The 21,575-nt window shown below is 33.8% G+C and overlaps 1 protein-coding gene across 10 annotated transcripts in view; it reads left to right on the top strand.

The window, feature by feature from the left end:
- The first annotated feature begins 3,242 nt into the window (after nucleotides 1–3,242).
- LOC117103656 (kinesin-like protein KIF13A) overlaps nucleotides 3,243–21,575 on the top strand; it is a 96,046-nt gene continuing 77,713 nt past the window's right edge. For 9 of the 10 annotated variants that reach the window (XM_033244257.1, XM_033244248.1, XM_033244252.1 and 6 more), the window contains exons 1-4: nucleotides 3,243–3,470; nucleotides 5,769–5,847; nucleotides 18,306–18,318; nucleotides 19,523–19,580. In XM_033244257.1, coding sequence (XP_033100148.1) covers nucleotides 3,413–3,470; nucleotides 5,769–5,847; nucleotides 18,306–18,318; nucleotides 19,523–19,580 — 208 coding nt within the window. In that variant the 5' untranslated portion in view covers nucleotides 3,243–3,412. Of the gene's footprint in view, nucleotides 3,471–5,768; nucleotides 5,848–18,305; nucleotides 18,319–19,520; nucleotides 19,581–21,575 lie in introns of those variants that run through there. The other variant, XM_033244253.1, reaches the window with a different exon arrangement.

Below are 21,575 nucleotides of genomic sequence, written 5' to 3'. Positions count from 1 at the left end.
AAACGGACGCAAATTGATGAAAAATACAACACATTTTAAGAAAAGAACTAAGGATTTAATTGTAGAAAACAAATTAAATATTATTATTACGTTGACGCATTCTCGCAATGACGTCATGATAAGGAAATCATCTTTATGTTTGTGAAATAAAAATGCTGACTATAGAATGTTGTGTGTGCTTCCTATCTTTCTAGTCTGTCTGTTTGATCGTAAGTTAGACAGTAGTATTTCCACTAACAATAGTGTAGTCGCAAATACAAGAGGAGAAAAGGAAAACCTTTTTGATTGATTTTAAAATAGTGTTTGAAGTTTATCCGAGAAGGAACATGGTTTATCTTACTTGATTTTCATAGTTCGATTATAACGTCACAAGCTCAGCAGTATAGTATGTTTTATGAATGTTAGTTTGCACGAAATATATAAGCGGGCATGATTATGATTACCAGGATAAATTGAAAACCATTTTATGATGAGTGACAGATTCAAGGGGGCCCAGGCGGACGGCCCACCCTCCATAATTTTTTTCAAAATTTGAAAGTTTAGAAAAACTAAAATATTATTTAAATTTAAGGCTGAGAGTCCATTTCCGGCCAACTAGAGGTGCCATAATCATAAATTTTCTTACATCAGCATTTCTTAACTCGTCCCCCAACTTTCTACAACGGATAGACGCCCTTGTAACTTATACATAAGTAAAAAATACTTTCAACCAGTGTTAGCAACTATCGGGAAATGATGTCTACAGAAGCACTCAATCAACTGTCATGAGAACTGACTGTTCTCACAATGTAGGTTTTAGAATATTCAGTCTTTCTTCAGTTTTTCGGTATAAGTTCTAAAAATCAATTTAATTTAATGTACTCAGCAAACCAGAAATGTTATTATAAATCATGCAAGTTTATGTGTTGTTGCAAATGTTTTAAGAATTTTAAATACGAATTTAGTGTAACATTTATATGGTCTTTTGTCTGAATATTATTTGTGGAAGTAAAAATAAAATAAATAAATAAATAATTTCCGAGCCACTAGGGCTCATAAGGTTGGGGCTTATCCCCAGTTTCTATAGCATGAAGCGGATGAGAGTGTGCTGCTCCCCCTGGGCGGATGCTGGTCCACTGCAGTTACTCCCAGCTTTTACTGGTACTCATTGATAACAACTGGGTAATGCAGATAAAGTGCCTTGCACAGAGGATTGAAACTCCATCATACAACGCATACAGTAGGCCTACTTATTTTATAATTATTATTTGTAATTGTATTTATTCCATCAACAAACAAATTTATAGAAACAAACAAAAGCACTGGTCGTTGTGTAACATATCAGATGATTCAACTGAATAATGAACTTTTCCTTATAAGAGCTTTCCCTGAGGGGCTGTTCACAACTATTAACATTTTCGCAAGACTTGTACATTTTTTTTCTTTACCCCTCCCTCCTCTCTGAAAATGTAGGGCCCTCATAACAAAATGCTGATCAGCAACAAAAGTAGGCCTACTGTACTTGATTATCATAAAAATGTATTTCAACATGGTGGTTACATTATATTGGTCTTGAAAATCTATTATTTTAAGTATTTTATGTTATTTTGAATCAACATTTTCATGCATAAAGTGTAACAATTCTTTCTTCCTCCCTTCCCCTAGCATACTGTTTGTAAACTTGTGAAATTGTTGATAATTGTGAATGGCCCCCAAATTACAAAACCAGACATAGGCCTATATAATAGTTTAACTGGCGAACGAATACAAATCTGAGGACGAATATCTGCTGTGGTAAGAGGGACATAAAATTAGGCCTATACCGTAAAACCTCGAATTGAAGCCCATGGGCTTCTTTTCGAGGCTACTTTTGCAAACCTAAGAGGGGCGCTTTAATTCGAGATGGGCGTCTTCTCGAGTTTAACCCAATTGGGCTTCTATTCGATGTTTTACGGTTAATAATAAGCAGTAGATAGAGCAGAGCAGAGATCATCGGCTATTAAAGGTGTTTTTCTCAGTAGGCAATGTTTGAGTTTCGTTTTATAATTTGGTCATAATGTTGCTACATTAAATCAATAGGGGCCTATACAAATGGTGATGATAATGATTTAAAAAAAAAATTATTCCAACAATATTTAATACATTAAGTACATGGAGTTTTTCATGGATATTTTAATTTTATAACTCCATGATTAGGATGAGTTTGATCGTCCAGTTGGTCGTTGAAGTGTGCTAAATGTATATAATAGGGGTATATATAGTTTGTGTGAATGTAGATAAAGTTGTAGGTGCAGGCTCATACTACTTTAAACATTTTTTTAACAGTCTACAAATATGACTATTACAGATGCTTCTACCATGCACTTGCATGACCCATTGAAAATGGTATGATCTGATTATCAGATCTGAAACCGGAGCTTCGCCGATAATACGTAGGCCTAGCAGAATATCGTCATATATATATATTGTCATAACTACTATATTTGTTATATAAATACATTAAAAAGCATATCCGCACTCCCCCTCCAGATGTGTATAAGAGACAGATTTTATGATGAGTGACAGATTCAAGGGGGCCCAGGCGGACGGCCCACCCTCCATAATTTTTTTCAAAATTTGAAAGTTAAGGTATTTTACGAAGCCTCGTGATTGTTTCTACATCAGACATGTGAAATTTAGCGAGATTTCTTTTGATTTTAGGTCTAGGCCTATTAACAAATGGTAGTAATGTTGATACGTTTTCCATCGCTGCTGCCATTCGTTCGAACTAAACAAAAAAACACGGCCTGCGAAAAGGTCAAAATATGGACATGACGCATGCGCAACAACAACTCGGAAGATTTCAGGAAAAAAACAGGCCTCGCGATGGTCTGTTTTTGTTCCGAGATAACTCAGGGGACCCCTGTGAAATCTCGGAAAGTTTTACAAGGATTTGTTTCACACTCATCCAAACCTGGTTACAACTTGTTACAAGTTGTTAATATTTGCAAAATAGCATCAGTGTGAAATGGGTATTAGTTGAAAAGCTTTCTTAACACATTTAATTTAATTTTGCATCACAGCTGTCTCTTATACACATCTAGATGTGTATAAGAGACAGAATATACAGTAAACAATTTAGCGTAATTAAGTAATTAAGTCGTAAAATAAGAAGAAGACAGGTTAAAAATAAAGTTGAACAATAATTGTATATGATTTGCGCCCTCTTTATTAGTACGTATACACTCTACGATTGGTCGATAGGACTGGCAGTACAGTACCACACAACAGATAGGATTAAGGAATACGCTGGTGATAAAAGATACAGACTGCAAGGTGTTTTGTGGATGTAACTGTTACCGGAATTACAAACATGGAAAACTCTTGGATGCTAAATATACTTTAAGAACAATGATTTAGTTTTCATGTACTTAGCTATTTATTATACGCAACAATGTCTTCGAAATCTAAAGTGAAAGTAGCGGTCCGTGTTAGGCCTTTCAGCAGACGAGGTAGGCTATTGACATTGTTATGAACACTCACTTATTAAAACCAGTTCCCACGGTGCGATCGTACCACCATGTGGATGTTTACTTTTTGTCTACCATACTGTAGATCTTTCTCTGCTCGCCCTTACATACAAAACTACAAATCACACATATAAGCAAACACGGTGTTTGATCACCTGTAATTTTCTGCTAAATGTGCGATTCTTCATTCTGGCGTTTTGTGTAGGCCTATCATCAGCTGACGATGGGCAAATTATCTTGTCAGTCACTGCCATTGTTGGTTTTGGTCTGTGGCACAGCATGATGGATAATCTTTATAACTCAATCATCTTCAAATACTGTACACTGTCTGTCAGTTTTTGGCAGTAAGATAAATGTGAGGTGTCTTCACACAAAATGTGTCTTTTTTTATATTTTATATATTATTTTATACATTTTATCGTATTGTTGCCGTCGGGGAGAGTTGGTCCCCCTCCCCCCGTCGGGGAGAAAAAGCACAATTCGTCAGGGAGAAAAAAAAATTATATATATTTTCTACATATTAGTAGACTCTAAAATCGATTAAACAAGCCTTTGAAACCCCTAAATTGTCAAAATTTTTGGGGGCATCGCCCCCCCCGTACCAATTTCGAAGCCTTTTAATCGAAGCTTGACCATGCCCACTTTGCTTTCGTCGGGGAAATCTGACCCCTCGTCGGGGGCTGTCTCTTATACACATCTAGATGTGTATAAGAGACAGGGCGGGGATTTTTAAAAAAATGTTTTAAATGTGAAAAAATACAAAATTGCGTTCCACCAGAGTAGGCCTCTTGTAAATGATTGATAGGGACAATTTAATTCGCTTGATGTGAAACAAAAAAAAAATAACTACTGTACACACGTATTAACCAATGTATCCACTGGTTATTCACATAATATGAGTATGGCAACTCTGAAGAGTGAAACACCTATTGATGTGTAAGATAGCGTATGGTACTGTATGCTGTCTCGGTAATCACTAGGAACACTTACATGTACTGTACCATTACCAAGATAGCATAGGCCTACAGTACGGTATTACTGTATATTTCTAGCCACTGCCTTGATGTTCAATACCTACCTCAAAAGTGATTCGTGTAATAGCTTTTGACCTCACCCAAGTTGGAAGAAATGACATCTGGAAGACTTATACCCATTTCACACTAAGAGAAAATATTACAATTTTTAACAATTATTATTAGTTGTTATTATTAAGTTGTAACAAGTTTGATATTCCGAGATTTTTGGTTCGTTTCACACATGCACTTTCAAACCATGAGAAATCTCGGGAAAACTCGGAAGAATAATGACTAGGCCTAGAGGCCTAGGGTAGTACTAGTAGGCCTAGGATAGTTGTAGGTTGTCCGAATTACATATCAACTACTAAACTAGGCCTGGTACCGAATTAACAAGATTATAATTATTCCATGGTCCTTAGCCTTCGGAGAGTAAAACGAATTCAACTCCTACTGTAGCTCGCTTGCTGTAGTCGAGCTGGCGAGAAAGATAGGCCTAGGCTAGCTAGGCGCAGTCGGGCCGCCGGCCGGTAGCTCACCATTGTTGTTAGAGGCAATCAGTGCGACAAGCATCATAATGATTCACTGTCGGCGTATTTTACGAAGCCTCGTGATTGTTTCTACATCAGACATTTGAAATTTAGCAAGATTTTTTTAAATTTTAGGTCTAGGCCTATTAACAAATGGTAGTAATGTTGATACGTTTTCTATCGCTGCCGCCATTCGTTCGAACTGATAAAAAAAAAACACAGCCCGCGAAAAGGTCAAAATATGGACATGACGCATGCGCAACAACAACTCGGAAGATTTCAGGAAAAAAACAGGCCTCGCGATGGTCTGTTTTTGTTCCGAGATAACTCAGGGGACCCCTGTGAAATCTCGGAAAGTTTTACAAGGATTTGTTTCACACTCATCCAAACCTGGTTACAACTTGTTACAAGTTGTTAATATTTGCAAAATAGCATCAGTGTGAAATGGGTATTAGTTGAAAAGCTTTCTTAACACATTTAATTTAATTTTGCATCACAGTGTGGTACCCACCGGAACAGACTGTAAGACAATTGATAATAAAGTAGTAAAAACATGCAAATGCATGAATATGCAGGAGGTGTGATTCTGGAGACCACCTGGGTCATTCCCGCAATATACAGGATACTTTAGACCCTGTCTACTCAAGGCAGTTTCATTCAAAGTTCACAACAAATATTCATGAGTTATTCAAAGCATTTCAATTGTTTTGAGATATTATTTATTTACTTTTTTGCAGAGATAAGCCTTGGAACAAAATGTTGTGTGGAGATGGAAGGAAATACCACATATTTATTACCATTCTCTGGGAAAGACCGGTAAGCTATATGTCATGTTGCTATGAATTAATCCATTCCTATTAATTAGATCTCCTCCCCCAAAAAAGAAACACATTCTTATAAAATTCTAAGTGAACCAGGAGAAAGGAGAAGTTTACCAATTTTATATAATATGACGACTGATTTTATCATACAGTACTCAGTTACATAATATGATCCATTTTGAAATTGCGAATCTCGTTAATGCTTGTTGTACATGCTCTGAACTAGATTTGTGATGACGTAGCATGTGGATCGCTCTGTCCAGGTTTAGTGACAGGCCATTGTTGTGCACAGGTTTAGGATGATTCCTAAACGAGTTCTTTTTATTATTGCTATCCTTGTATTCTTATTTATAAACTCAAATGGCTTAGACAAGAAAAAAAAGCATTGAATGTCGAAAAGTAAGAAAGAACGAGAAACATAGGCCTACATATTATGGCTATAATAGGCAGATAGTTTTTAACCAGTACAGTAGTACATTTAGCATTGAAGATGGGATGATTACAGTAGGCCTACAGTAAACCAATGACAACAGAAAAATAAATGTGGATGCCGTCATGAATTTCCTGGATAATAGGCCTGGCAATTGATAGGGAAATCCATCAGTAGAGAAATATGAACATTCACCAAGGATTACCATCGAGCAACAGACTAATTAGGAATACAGTTTCGCTAATCCAACTGGGAATATTTCTCCTGGGTCTGCTACTAAAAAGCATGTAAAAACAGATTCTACAGTATCATTTGAGTTTGGGAATTCACTTGGTTGTTTATCTGGATTGTATTGTATCTCATTCAAGTGGAAGTCCAGATAATTAATGATTGTATTATCTGCTTTCAAAGGGTTGAAATTTGATTATCTTCTAGACTCAACCTGGTTCACTTCCGACTTACACTATGTTCAGAAAACCGGATTACTATAGTAATGAAATATGAAGGTAATCTAATAAAGATGCTTTCAAACTACAGCATGTCTATATTGTCTCGATTAATATTAGTAGTCAATCAAGCGTGACCAAACAGGAACTGGAATAGAACACGATTGGTTTATTTGCGATCTTAAATTTTGGATGGTTTATATCTTGGCCTATTACAGTACCTGTGGCAAAGACAAGCCAAACCAGTCACTCCTCGCAAAAAATTGATTTTTAGTTATTATACAGGGTTAAACAGTAAAATGAGAGCTATAAAATTGTAAAGAATCATGTAAATCATTTCCTTTATGAAGTTACATGAGTTTAAACATACAGCTAACAATATTTGAGAAATCAGCCTTCAAATTTTATGTTTTCGGACATTTCTCAGGCAGCATCATCAAATTGTTTAAGAATTATTGTTTTAACATTGAAAATGGGAAAAAAAAACAACATAGCATGATGTATAGCATGATAAAATGGTTAGTTTAGTGAAATAAAATATATTTAAAAAATATTGACATTCCAGTATTTAGGCCATTATCTCTGAAACACGATTTGGGACGAATAACTGGTTCTGGTTTGTCTTTGCCACATATTCTAACCTAGACCAGGGGTTCTCAACTGGCAGCCCAGGGGCCATTTCTGGCATGCGAGTGATGTTATTCGGCCCGTAAGAACAAGCCTAAATATTGTAGATAACCACTAGTCCTATTGTTGCATTTTTATTTCACTCTACATTACATTCTTTTTCATGTTTGAGTGGCCATCCTTTTCAAATTGATTCAATCTACAAACTTGGAGCCTGTTAAAATATCCTGAGTACTGGTTCACATTTAAGTTCTAAATTATAGTCACTTATAATTTGGCAATCTATTGTAAATATCTACTGGGTATATTGTGATGTGAAACCTGGGTATTTGACTCTGTATCTGGCCATAAAGATCTAACAAAATACCATATTAATCACAGACATCCAGGACTATGGTGGGATTACAGTATCTTCAATACCCATCCATAGAGTGAATTATCTCTAAAATAATTATTGACATTGATAGTTGTTCGTAGTTTGTACCAGCAATTAATTACAGTAAAGTGGAATGACTGTAATGAAGTATTGTAGGGCATCCTTACAATCTGGTTATGGGCTCAGTGTAATTCCAGCATCATTTTGCTCCATTTCATTAGTAATAATATATTTTAAAAACAAATTTAGTATCAGAGGCCTAAAATAGTCAATTAAGCAGTGGCAGTGCCAGCGGGGAACAGGGGGCTTAAGCCTCCCATCAGACAGGTCAAGCCTTCCACTGGACAGAGCTCGTCGGGCAGTCAGACAAAAAATAAATATGCCTATGCCATGCCAACACATGTCTGTCACATTCTGAGAGTGCCATTTCCAGCCATCCAGAGGTCCCTAAAAAAAATCTCATTTTGATGGGGACATCCCCCTCCCAAACCAAACCCCAGCTCGGACCTACAGCGCTCCGTTATCTCACTCAGCCCCTCATGTTGGACAGCTTAGCTCCCCCCAGAAATATATCCTACAGCTGCCACTGCAATTAAGGTAATTTAAGTTTTATAAATTATATATTTAAAAAAAATGGAATTGTTTAATTTGTACAGTATTTAAAATATTAACTTTCATGTGAATTAGATTTAGAAACAAATTAATATGTGTGTTTAAATTATATAAATCTTTGCATACCATACCCTGAAATTTCTGCCACCAGTAAATTTGAGGATTCTAAACTTTTTTCTTCGTTTTTGAGGGTTTTCTTTATTTTTATTTGGCGATATTAATCCTTCAGCGGATACAGTAAAGAGTGATGGTAAGATTCATTGGTACACTTGGATAAAACAAAACTAAATGTAACAACAGAAAAAAGTAAATGTGGCAAAGACAAGCCAAACCAGTCACTCGTCGCAAATCGTGTTTCAGAGAAAATGGCTAAAACATGCTGGAATGTCAAATTTTTATAAATCTATTTTATTGTACTAAACTAACCTTTATATATCTACACATCATTCTATGCTGTTATTTTCCCCATTTTCAATGTTAAAACAATACTTTTTAAGGATTCAAAGATAGTTTCTGCATGAGAAATGCCTGAAATCATAAACTTTGACGGCTATATTTCTCATATACTGTACAGTATTGTTCTTTAAACAGCTGTGTGGTTAAACGCTTTTAACTTCATAAGGAAATGTCCAATTTGAATGATTTTTTTACCATTTTATAGCTATTATTTTACTATCTAACACTGTATTAATAACTCAAAATCGATTTTTGCGACGAGTGACTGGTTTGGCTTGTCTTCGCCACAAATATTGTGAGATTCAACTCAATACTATGTCAGTCTGTATTTGATAACTTTCAAGATATTCATGAGATAGATTAGATAGATCAAAACATAGACAAATATATATTCCAAAAATATTTTTAAAAAAATGATCAACTTCTGTTACAGTACATTGAAAATGTTGTCTCTTACTGTAGGAAAAAACACACCCTGACTTTAAGCCTACTGTATACCAATGTGAGAAAAACAATAATATCAGTACTTAATTAATAATAATATGTGGTAGTTCTTCATGCTTTATGTTTCTGGTAAAGAGTTAGGCCTACTGATAAAGGTACATTAGTTACATACTGCAAGTTGCCAACTATTGGCTGAATACAGTACATCGCACCATAGTTTATGGCACTGCTCTTTAGATTTTATCATGTTTAGACATTGTAAATTTGTTTATGTACAAAGTATCATTTGACTGTACAGTATGTACTGTCCCTGGCAAGGTAGCTGACAGTTCCTGTAATTCTAGAGACCTCTATATTACTGTATATTTACGTTGTCCCTTTGTGTGAATGAGGAAACGAATTGTAGATTCCAGAATGTCAAACAACAAGTGGTTACTGGTTTTAACTTTTTCAGTTTTGTCAAATGAAATTAAATAATTTCAGAGCTTAACCCTTTGAACCCTGCATTATTTACATCTTGCGGCACCCTCACCCTGAGTTATATCAACAAAATATGCTTTTTTTTTTTTATTACAATCATCACCACCACCTCCCAGGCCCTGTACCGCTACCATAGCCATCCATCAACCCGACGCACAACTATCATCACTACCACTGCTGGCACTAGCACTATCGTGATTGGCCTAGCCTAGGGCTAGAAACTACACTGTTTACCTCACTTTCACTTTCCAAATTACTTCCTGGATAATTGTCGTCATCAATATTTTCTTGGGAGTCATAAAGTATCAATCGTAAAGCACGTTGGCTTTTATTGTCAAATTATTCAATATAAATTTGTTTAAAAAAAAAAAAATCAACACGTACAGTATGAGGCTGTCAGAACGACTTGGGAATTATTACAGTCATGGTGTTGACTGTAATAATTAAATTTGAACTGAAATACAACTAAAGCCCTGTCCACACTATCAAATTTTATTGGAGAAAAACATGTGACATGCCTAAATATGGTCATGGTGACATCATATCATTACTATATATAGGCACATCATTAACTATATGTGGGCATACAATAGTTTTTAGTCAAAGGAAATTTGATAATCTTGACAGAGCTTTAAACTGCTTGTCGTGGTCTCAAACTTACATTAAGATTATGACATACTAGCTTGGGATGGAGTGATAGATTTTATTTTATAGTTTTCAGTATGATATTAAAAATGTAGGTGATTACAATTATTATGAACATATTGGTAAAATGTAATAGAATAGAAATGGTTAATGGTGATTTTGACAAGATGGTGATGTGATTTCAATAGAGAAGAAAATTATCTTCGGGGAAGACTGGCGCATCAATTTCCATTCAGGTTCTGAACCTCGTTGAGGTTTTGAACCGCACACTGACCAATCTTGGCTGGCCATGCTTAGTTACCACAGCTTGCACTGTTGACAGTTTGTGAAGTGGCTCACGCTATGTTTCAGTGCTAGGTGTGAGTATTTCATGGCGTATATTGTGTCCGCCTCTCATCAATATTGATGGTAACGTCAGGCCTGATTTACCAAGATATACAAAAATGTGGACAATTGTAGACATTGTGTAAACAGAATAAAATAATCAATCACATTTATTTCATCAGCAATATTACAAGTAAATATTCATTAAAATAAATACATTTGTACAAAAATTATGATTTTCTATTTTTATGATCTTGTGAAATTAGGAAAAAAAAATCTTTAAATAAGTATTAGCACTTATAAATTCAGCAGTCTTAGAGTTGGCTACTGGTGTTGCATGAGTGATAAACCATTTTAGATCATGATAAGTAGGATGAGACTTTTTGATGGGGTGTGTATATCTCCAGTATATTATTAGCAGTTGTGCGTGTTATGTCCACTTATATTCTCTTTGTTTACTGTCTATACATCTGTGTGTACATTGTGATGCAAATTGTGTAAAATTGATTGATTGTGAACCATTGAGTTTCATCATCACGAGACCTGAATTGGCCACATGGTATGTCTAGTATTTTAAAAAAAAGATTAATGTGAAATAAAAAAAAAATGGTTGTTTAAAATTTTGTGTTATTTCAGTACCAGCCAAATCATGATTTCTTTTAAAGAATTTGATAAGCAGATACATACATTTTTATGACTTTCAATATTTACATCTAACAAAACATGAGGCCTACAGTACTACTGTAAATAGTAAGTTGAATAAATGTTTCTGAAATTCTCACTCAGTTTATAAAATTTCAAAAATATGGTAAATTAAATTTACCAAGGATTGTCAGAAAGCCAACTCAATCACTGTTGAAGTCTATTAGCTGAAGAAAGCAAAGTTCACCAAAAACATCTTGCCGGATGAGAAAATAAAATATATTTTTTGTGTTACATATAACATTTTTAAGAATAGGCCCCTAGAGTTATGGTACAGTAGTCCTATCTGATACAACTAAAACACTTGATCACTATTTTTAAATCTGTAGAAAGATGGATCTATTGGACAACACTGTACTGTAGTCCTATTATAATGCTTATTTTATAATCCAATAAACATCATGTTGCTTTTTCTAGAGTTCTACTGCAGCGCTTATTTGAGAAAGGCATCATTTAGTAGCTAATGTAGTTCTAAAATACAGTATAGTAGTACAATGTGTATTACATACTTTAGGCCTACAGTATAGTAACTTGTTGTGACATATTTAATCTGAGAAGTATGGATAGTTCCAGACTACAATTGACAAGTGCATTATGGAACATTATGTCTTGTTATATGTACATCTAGAAGTCTGTAAAATACAAACCACTTGGAGGTTTTCAAGTCTACAGAACCATGAGTCATCAAAAATCAATGCAGTAGTGGTAGTAATAATATTGAATTATGAATATTCAAGCTGGCTAAGCATCATGGGTTCACTGAGTTTTGATATGGATTTTGTTGTTGATTAGTAATTGGCATGTACATTTCTAATCAGATTAGGCACGAAATTGTTGATTTGTTAAGCTTGGATGCCCTTGTGCAATTACAAAGATTTTTCTAAGATTTACCATCTCATAATATACAATTATTTAATAATTTAAAAATTGCAGTAACCTTACACAATTAATTTTTTACTGTTTTTTAGTTTCATGTCAATATTCAAATTAATTTTTTATTTCATAAAATAAAAATAGATTAATATTAGGATATAATATGGTTATGAAACAAGAAATAATATTTTAATTTATAATATTATTGCAGGGTATAATATTTAAAATTGATCATGGTAACATTGATAAAGTTATGCCCTCCTGTAACCCAATAATTGAGACCTTCCAGCATCTAAAGATTTATCAACTAAGTAACTTAAAGAATACTATATGTATGTATTCAATATTATTCTCTTATTATGTAAATTCCTACTATTTGAATTTAAATAATCTAGCTTCCTAAAATTAAATCACCAATATTCTAAAATGAACATTCATTAAAAATGAGATACAGTATATAATATGAATATTTATGAGATAAATGTGAGATTAATGTCAGAATATTATTATTTTATAATGATTTTTTTTCATTCAGTAATAATGTATTGAATATGTAAACAGTATTTAATATAATTCTGTTTTAGCTTTATTTAACAAACCAACAGTGATAATCAATCATCACCTGTAAACAAAAAATATAAAAATATTATGAAATATAATTGTAAATAGAAAAGACACTAATTCAATTATTATGTTTTCAAGGTTTATCACAGTATTTTAAAGAAGGCATGTCTTGGGGCATCATTCTCGATTTTCTAACACTAATAGTCTTGCACCAATCTTCAACAGATGCATTGGTTATGTTTAAAGTTGCTCCAAATATTGTGCGAGACACCATGATTGGACGTTTCAAGCTTTGCCATCTCTTTTACAGTATTGTCCCAATCTCTGATTCACACACTCTTCTACCAATCTCCAACAGATCCACTGATTACAGAATGAAAGTTTCTCTGAATAAGGAGAGATACACCATGATTCAACGTTTCCACCTTACAATCTCTTTCAGTCATGAGTGTATCGTTGACACGCTTGTGCCAATCTGTCTTCCTCCTGTGCCAATCTCTCTGTCATCATCATCTGCCAATCTCTTTCATTGTCTTGTGTCAACCTGAAGAATAGTTGGAAGTTTTGACCTTTATAATTTTTTTTATATTCTTATGGCAATCTCTTTTATAGGCTTGTGCCAATCTGTCATCATCATGTGCCAATCTCTTTCATTGTCTTTTGTCAATCTCAAAAATAGTCTTGTGCCCATCCTTTCCACAGGGTTATATGTTAGTCTTGGCAGCAGTAGTTGAGTTCTAATAGATTTCATAACCTGATAATTAGTCGGATATATTGTATGCTTAAAGTTGATGTTCTGTCTGAATTGTTGTAGATGATGTATTGTTGTGTCTAAATACAGATACAGGTAGTACATTATTTTGTGTTTAAGGCCAAGCTGTGTATTGATTGAATGGATAGATTTAATGTAGACATATTTCAGATTTGATTCTGTATGACCTTGGGAATTTGAAAGTAATTATAATGGTATGAAAAATTGAATGCAGTAATTAAAAAAAATTTATTGAACGTGATCTGACTTCCTATGCCTAGATTAGGCACATGGCATTTTTCAGTCCGATATCTGTTTGATATTTTACAATGTTGCCAAAATAACTTAATCATTAATATAGTTGTTATTGAATATAATTAAAAAATTTTCCCAGCATAATTATTTTGTTTATTAAATAAATAAATTAAATGAATTAAAAATTCATGTCCATTTGTGCTACGTGATTGTTGACCTTGATGAATATTCATAAAGGTCGCTATTTTTTTTGGGCACGAAGAGTATAATGAGTAAGTATATATCATGTCTTCAAAACACTGATAAACATTTTTTTTATAGTCATCATGTGATCATACACTATTGTTTGATTTGACAAAAAATATTTCTAACAGAAATTTATATAACATTCTCCAGAAATAAACAAACACAGTACTAGATGTGTTGTGTTTATCATACCATGTTTAATTTTCAATTAGATTAGTAGCGGATACAGGAATTTGAAATAGAGGGGGTCCAGGGAGGGACTTTCACAGACAACCTCAGCCCCACCATGGTTGGGGTTGAGGTAATAAAATTTATGATTATGGCACCTCATGGCCGGAGGCACTCTCAGACCTAAATTTTATTGATATTTTCCACTTTTCTCCATTTTAAAAAATAATTTTGGAAAAATTTAGGAGGGAGGGAGAGGGGGCTTGGCCAGCTCATCCCCCTCTCTCCTCTTGAATCTGCCACTAAAGTATTCAGTTCTTTCTTTTGATCTCAAAAGTTTGTACAGTAGGCCTACTCAGTGATGTCTTATGATTAGTTGTGGCAGGTAAATTGGTCCCTGTGGCTTTGGTATAATCACTGTGGTATTAGATGTGGAGTAAATGGCTTCCAGGCAACAAATTAATTTGTGGTAGCATTTCAATACAGGATAGAATATCAGTCAACAACATGGCATCCAGTAGATTCATTTAAGACCTTTGATATGTTGCATTTTCATAATTAAATCTTCACCTTCCGTGCTACCTAAATTAAACTTGACATATTTATTTTGTCATTAGAAGTTCTATTGGTTGATTGATTGATTGATTGACACAGTTAAACTATTGTATTAAAACTTCCTTTTTCTTTTCATCATTTATTTTTAATGTACTAATAAGGCCTCTGTAGGTTTTTTGGGAGGATAGAATATATGAAATTTATAGTCCTACCTGTGCACTTTTTAATACATTGGAACCTATTCATATTCTAATCTAAAAAATGTATTGTCCAAATTACAGCATGCTTATAATTGCCTCATACATGCACATAGAAGTCTATAGATTAAAAGTATAAGTATAAATATCAAAAAGAAAATCTGAATGTTTCATTTGATCCTTATATTTATCTTTTCAAATCTTGTTTTGTATAAAGGTCAAACATAACGAGAAATGTTTCTTCTTGTTTCGACATTTATTGTGGTCTTTTATTATTATTTTATCATTTGTTAATAATTCTATTATACTGTACAGTAATTGGAATAAACTGTGCATTTTGCACAACAAAACATTCAAAATGATAGTTACAATCATGTATACAATAAATCTCATATTATTACCTGATGAAAAAAATTATACAAAATCAAGAGAACCATTAAAAAATATGGAACTTCAATTAAATTTACCACATCATGAGAAAAATGTTGGGATACTGTAGCGTCGGAGTCTGTTGAGTTGGCATTCAGGGACAGTGATTGCTCAATCACGATTAACAAAGTATGAGAATCCATGGACAATGGTGACGTTTGTGTTCTCATCAGGTTTATGTGAGCAAACCTAATTTCTGTATGCGAATGACAATTAAACGTTTGTGAAATTTCCTTTTTCCTTGATTATTGCAATTTATTTTTTCTTTCATACATTATTGTAGATAATTGTTTTTTTTTTTTTTTTTTTTTTTAGATAATTGTTTTTTTTTTTTTTTTTTTTTTTGAACGAACATACGAATATGGATACCAGTAAATGAAATAAGACTTTTCATTATATTAAGAGGGGTGTGTAAGAGGCAACGATTTTAGATTCTATAGTGTAGGAATACACTGCTGAAATTGTATGCTCTAGGCCAAATAAAAAAAACCAAAGCACATAGTAGTCATGTTATATTTGCATATCAGTCAACCAGAAATAACAGCCTGGTTATTTAAGCCACAGTCCTCATGCACCTTAATTAAACTCAATAGCAGGAATTACATGTTTGAAGTTCATGAAAGAAACGAGGCCGTAGACAGTTGTCAGAGCAAATAGCCGCTGTAGGCATTAGTATTCAGACGCCTGATTTACAGGCCACAAAATTGAATAGTAGGCCTACAGTATACTGAAAAGACTGAAGCATTTGAAGTACAGTACTGTGGCAGTATTTTGCAAGAATACACAGTTTGCTTTATTTTAAAAATTACAATAGACTATAATAATAAGCCTCTCAGTCGAAGTCCCCTTAATCTATGGGTGTTTAGTACTGAACCCGAAAGTGGCAGACCTACAAGGTTAGGTGTCAGTCATACAACAGTTTAGTTAAAATACCACTCTTTGTGAACCAATCAAATTTTCCCCAGGCTCAATGTTATGTTTTTTTCATGCCGATATCAGGCTAAAAAATGTTCTTAAAATTGTTATTGTATAACAGTATATTACTGTACTGTATTATAGAGTTTATTACATAAAAAATTAAAAACCTCATTTGACATTTTACCTCAGCCTGAATTGGTTTTTATTTTGTTTTTAAGTTTTAATCAAATTCAGCCTCAGTGTTCTTATAAAAAAAAAAGAAAAAAGAAGTGTACTGTTTAGTTCCTCAGGTATACAGTAAGCCTACCTCGAATATAAACCTACCTCTTTTTTTTTTAAAATAAATTTTACATAATAGGGTTTCCCCAGCAAAAGCCCAGGTTTAATGCAGAGCTAAAGATTGCTTTAACCTACAGTATAAAGCCTCCATGAAAATCCTAATTTAATAATTTTATACGAATAATTAATAATTTATCCAGCTGTATAGTGTTATGAAAGAGCACAAGCTGCTAATTCTTCATCCTGGAAAATTAGTAGTAAAATTGCCAATGAAATATTATTTATTATATACCTCATACATAGATTCTAGGCATCTGATTGGTTAAGAAGTGGGGCAATAGAAAGTACTATTCCCCTCAAAAAGTACTATTCCCCTAAAAAATAGTACTTTTTTGAACTGTCGCGATGTGCAAACTCTAGGCCCACTACATCGCGCTGCTGAAGGTAAAGGGGGACTGCGACCTCTACGACGAGATTATCCCCCTGACCGTGTCATGGATCAGCGAGTAGACGATAAACAAATATGGAGGCTGCTAGTTTTGAGATGAAGAATTACTAGCCTAGGCCTAGCATTACTTCCTGATGAAGCCGATAACAGAAGCACCAAAACAAAAATTAAATATATCTTATCAATATTCAACAAATATATTGCAAGACGATGGGTGCTGTTGAAATTGATGAAATAAGCAAAGAATGCTAGACACACTCTTTGATCGCCTAGGCCTATCTATTCATTCGGCCTAGCTAGTCGAGATGATGTGGAGACCGTAGATTATCTTAGGCTACGGTCTCCACATCACTTCAGGGCAATAGATTTCACCATTCCCCTCATGAGCAGTCAATATTTGTATAACAGTCACCCATCTAAAAATGACGTGCATGGCACTTTTCAAAGAAGCTACAGTACTTAGTAGGACTGTACAGTTGATCAATTGGAAAAACATTGCATACTCAAATTAATGGCCACATGCTTTATCAGTATGCTTTCAGTAAAAGGTTTTGTATTGAAAGCCTTGTCAGTTGTGAAAAATATGCATTGATGAAGGAAATATTACCAGGGAGTTGTTAATAGTGTGATACGGAGAAAACAGCTTCATTTGTCAATTGATTAGGTTTGGTACAGCAAGACAGAAATCATTAAATTCAGGAAAATAAGATTTCCACTCTGGTGTAAAGTATCTAAATATCTATAAAATGTACATGTGTGAACAGTGGGCAGTGGCGGATCCAGGAATTTGAATTAGAAGGGGCCCAGAGAGGGAATTTCACGCTGGAGGGTCTCAGGGTAAGAAAATTTATGATTATGGTACTGTACTCTCAGACTTAAATTTAATATAATTTTCTTTTTTCTCCACTATTCTTATAATTTTGAAAAATTAGGGGTGGGGAGATGGCTGGGCTCCCCTTGAACCCTGCACTGCTGGGTGTGAAGATTAGATCTTAAGGTGAAGACTTCCTTATTGGCTTCTTATATTCCACCTAGTACCACCCATTAAAGCACTTACTGTAAAGCTTGTATTGGACTACCTAATGGACTATTCATACTTTACCTTATAGTATGTTTAGCAGTACTACTGTATTTTGTATATCATTGTATTTTTATACAGTATTTCTAAACTTCATGTATTCTGTTTCTTTTTCATGCTTCATTTGAACGAATAATTGCCTTTCAACAGCAAGTCAAAAAAGGTGTGTATTCATATATTATATTCTTTTTGATATTTTAATTTATTTTAATAAAGGAGATAACATTGAAATCGAATGTCATTGAATTAGGTCTGACCTCCACCATTTAAACATTTAAAGCTTACAGTCAACGGAACAATTTGATTCTGACGCTGTCTCTTGTTTACAAGGGAAATGCACTTCTTTTATCTGGACATAGCTACTGTACAAATTGCAAATGGTAATGATCAAAGATGAATATACTGTATTTATGATTTTCCATCAGAGATTAAATAATGTCCTTGCAAAGAATCATACAGCATATCTTAAAAGAATATTTCAAGTCATATTATTACAGTTCCAGTTACCATACCTATTTGTAATAGACTTGAAGTATAGTACAGGTCCTTTAATTACACATCCTTCCAATGAGAGACCAATTTTCTGTGGTCGCAAATTAACAAATGTCGTTTACCTTTAAATAATGACACCAAAGTTGCTAGAGAAAACCCCAGTCCCAAAAGTGGTTTTAGTTGGAGGGAGACCTGTAATTAATAAAATAAATTGAAATATATGAATTAATTGACATTTTTACACCCCAACAAAATTTTAATTAAAGAACAATGGTACAAATATGTATTACTCTAGTTTGATTATAGTTCATATAATTCGTAAGTTATAACTTTATTCTGTACATAATAGAGAATGATATATGCAAAATACTGTAGAACTCCTATTAAGGGTACATCTTTCGCAAAAAAAAGTAATAACATGGTATCCCCTGAATAGGTGATAAATTGAAAATGAATATAAATAAATGAATTCTGGGATGATAAAATAAACTGAAATATATGAATTCATTGACATTTTTACACCCCAACAAGATTTTAAGTAAAGAACTCTGATAACAATGGTAAAAATTTGTATTCTTATGTTATAACTTTATTCTATATATATATAAAGAATGATAGGCAAAATACTGTAGAACTCCTATTAAGGGTACACCTTTCGCAACAAAAAAGAAGTAATAACGTGGTATGATGAATATAATAAATAAATGAATTCTGGGATGATTACTTTACTTGTGAACCTGTCAAAATTTGTTACATAAAAGCAATAACAGAATAGTTGTGATTGAATCAATATTTTGTCATACAATGTGTCAAAGTTTAAGCTACATTCTTTGCATACTTTTGGAATAAGCATACAATTTCTTTTCTTTTTATAGACATTTAATTATGACCATTGTTTTTGCTCCATGGAGGACAATAGCCCTAATTTTTCAGGTATGTATTACTGTATATATAATGTACCAGCAATAGGCTTATGGCATACTCTTATAAACATATAATTGAGTTTTATTAATCAGTTCTACATAGTTTAATATGTGGGATACGACTGAAAACTCTTCAGTAGGTATATGACCACCTGATGTTTTTTAATATATTTCTATTTTTAAACAATTTATTTATAAAGGTAGAGAGTGCAGCATAGCTCAGTCGGCTAAACTGGTGTTCCGCTAAACTGTGTGTGCGCTAAACTGTTTGTCCCCTGGTTCAATTCCTGTCGCTGCTGTCCTTGTGTTTCAGCTGGAGGGCTTAAATGCAAGTTTCAATGGCGCATTCTACTTGTAAAAGAGTAGGGGATTGTCTCCCGGTGTAGGCCTACTGCCCAGTCATCACCACTTGAACCCCTTGGCATTTACACACAATAAATCCAATCCAATCCAATCTAAACCTTCCTTATGATTTAGTTGCTGGTACAGTACTATAGCAGTAGGCAATCAGAAGTCCTGTACAAATAGGATGTGCCGATTTTTTTTGTGTGTTTCCATTGCCACCCTGAATAATAAATTTTTTTTAATGATGTCATATGTCATTTTAACAGTAAGGCTTATAGTACACTGCTGAAATGAGAGCATGTATTAAGTGTCAAGTAATAGTAGCATGGCTTATAGTACACTGCTGAAATGAGAGCATGTATTAAGTGTCAAGTGTAGTAGCATGAACATGATTAAAAGTATGTCGAGCTGTACAGGTCACGTACTGTAGATATGTAGAATATTCAGTAGAAGTATCAAGGTGTAAAAAGCTTTAAGATGCTAATCCCTATTTATGTTCTAGTAAGGGAGTATATTGTTATCTATATCAAGAGTGTATGCCTCACTGATTTGTCAGGGACTTTGCTAGGCAAGGTGATACTAAAATTTAATATCTTTGTTGCTAAATGATGATTTATCTGTTAATGTTGACTTCATATAATGTTAGAGATTTTTCCCTTAACAGCCTGGTTCACGTCGAACTTTTATCTAGATATGCAGATCCACTTAACAAGTTAAAAGTTTGATGTGAACCACTCAATTATAGCTAGATAAAGGAATTAAGTCACTTTATCTGGCTCTAACTTGGCATCGAACGCAATTAGGGGATTATTGTATCATGTTTCAAGACAGGTATATCTAGATAAAGTTTGACGTGAACCAGGCTAACGTCTTAAAGTGACAGCTGTAAATGTAGGTAATACGATGATAAAATACTGTACATGCTATTCATACTCACTAATCATTAGTCCGCTGAGCACAATATTTTTGTAATTTTTTTTTTATTTTTTGGTATTTACAATAACTATTGTTATTAATTATTTATTAAAATTTGTGATTATGGCACCTGTAGATGGCCGGAACTAGTTAAGTAGATGTATATCTAGATAAAAGTTTGACGTGAACCATGCTTTATAGGCATAACATTTGAAGATAATTTTCTTTCTATCTCCATTTACAAAAAAAAACCAAAACAATTTAAGGTAGCCCGGGACCCCACTGTGTAGGCCTACTTTTGCAGATGGAAGAAAATTTGTGATTATGGCACCTCTAGATGGCCGGAAAATGCACTCTCAGATTTAAAATTTGAATATAATTTTCTTTATCTGCATAAAAAAAATAAGAAAAATTGAACAATTTAGACCCCCACCCTTGAATCCGCCGCCACTGATTTCCGAACAAACGATCGCAATGAATTAATTATCATGAGGGCTAATCCTTGATATGGGTATTCCCCGACGAAACCTTCACTTTTCCCCCAATGGATAAAAATTATCCTTCTATAGTAGCCCGGAAATGATACTTCAACTGTGGCGGGTCCAGGAATCGGAATAAACACAAGTGGAATGTCTACTGTACCCACCTCAGTCCCACAATGGTAGTGGCTGCGGTAAGAAAAAAAATATGATTATGGCACCTCTAGATGTCCAGAAATGGCACTTTCAGATTGTTGAATACAATT

This window comes from Anneissia japonica, unplaced genomic scaffold (assembly GCF_011630105.1).
Source record: "Anneissia japonica isolate Jap-2015-1 unplaced genomic scaffold, ASM1163010v1 scaffold288096_len198612_cov187, whole genome shotgun sequence".
NCBI classification, from domain to species: domain Eukaryota; kingdom Metazoa; phylum Echinodermata; class Crinoidea; order Comatulida; family Comatulidae; genus Anneissia; species Anneissia japonica.
The sequence above is the reverse complement of the archived record's forward strand: the minus strand, read 5'-3'. Positions and strand labels throughout refer to the sequence as shown.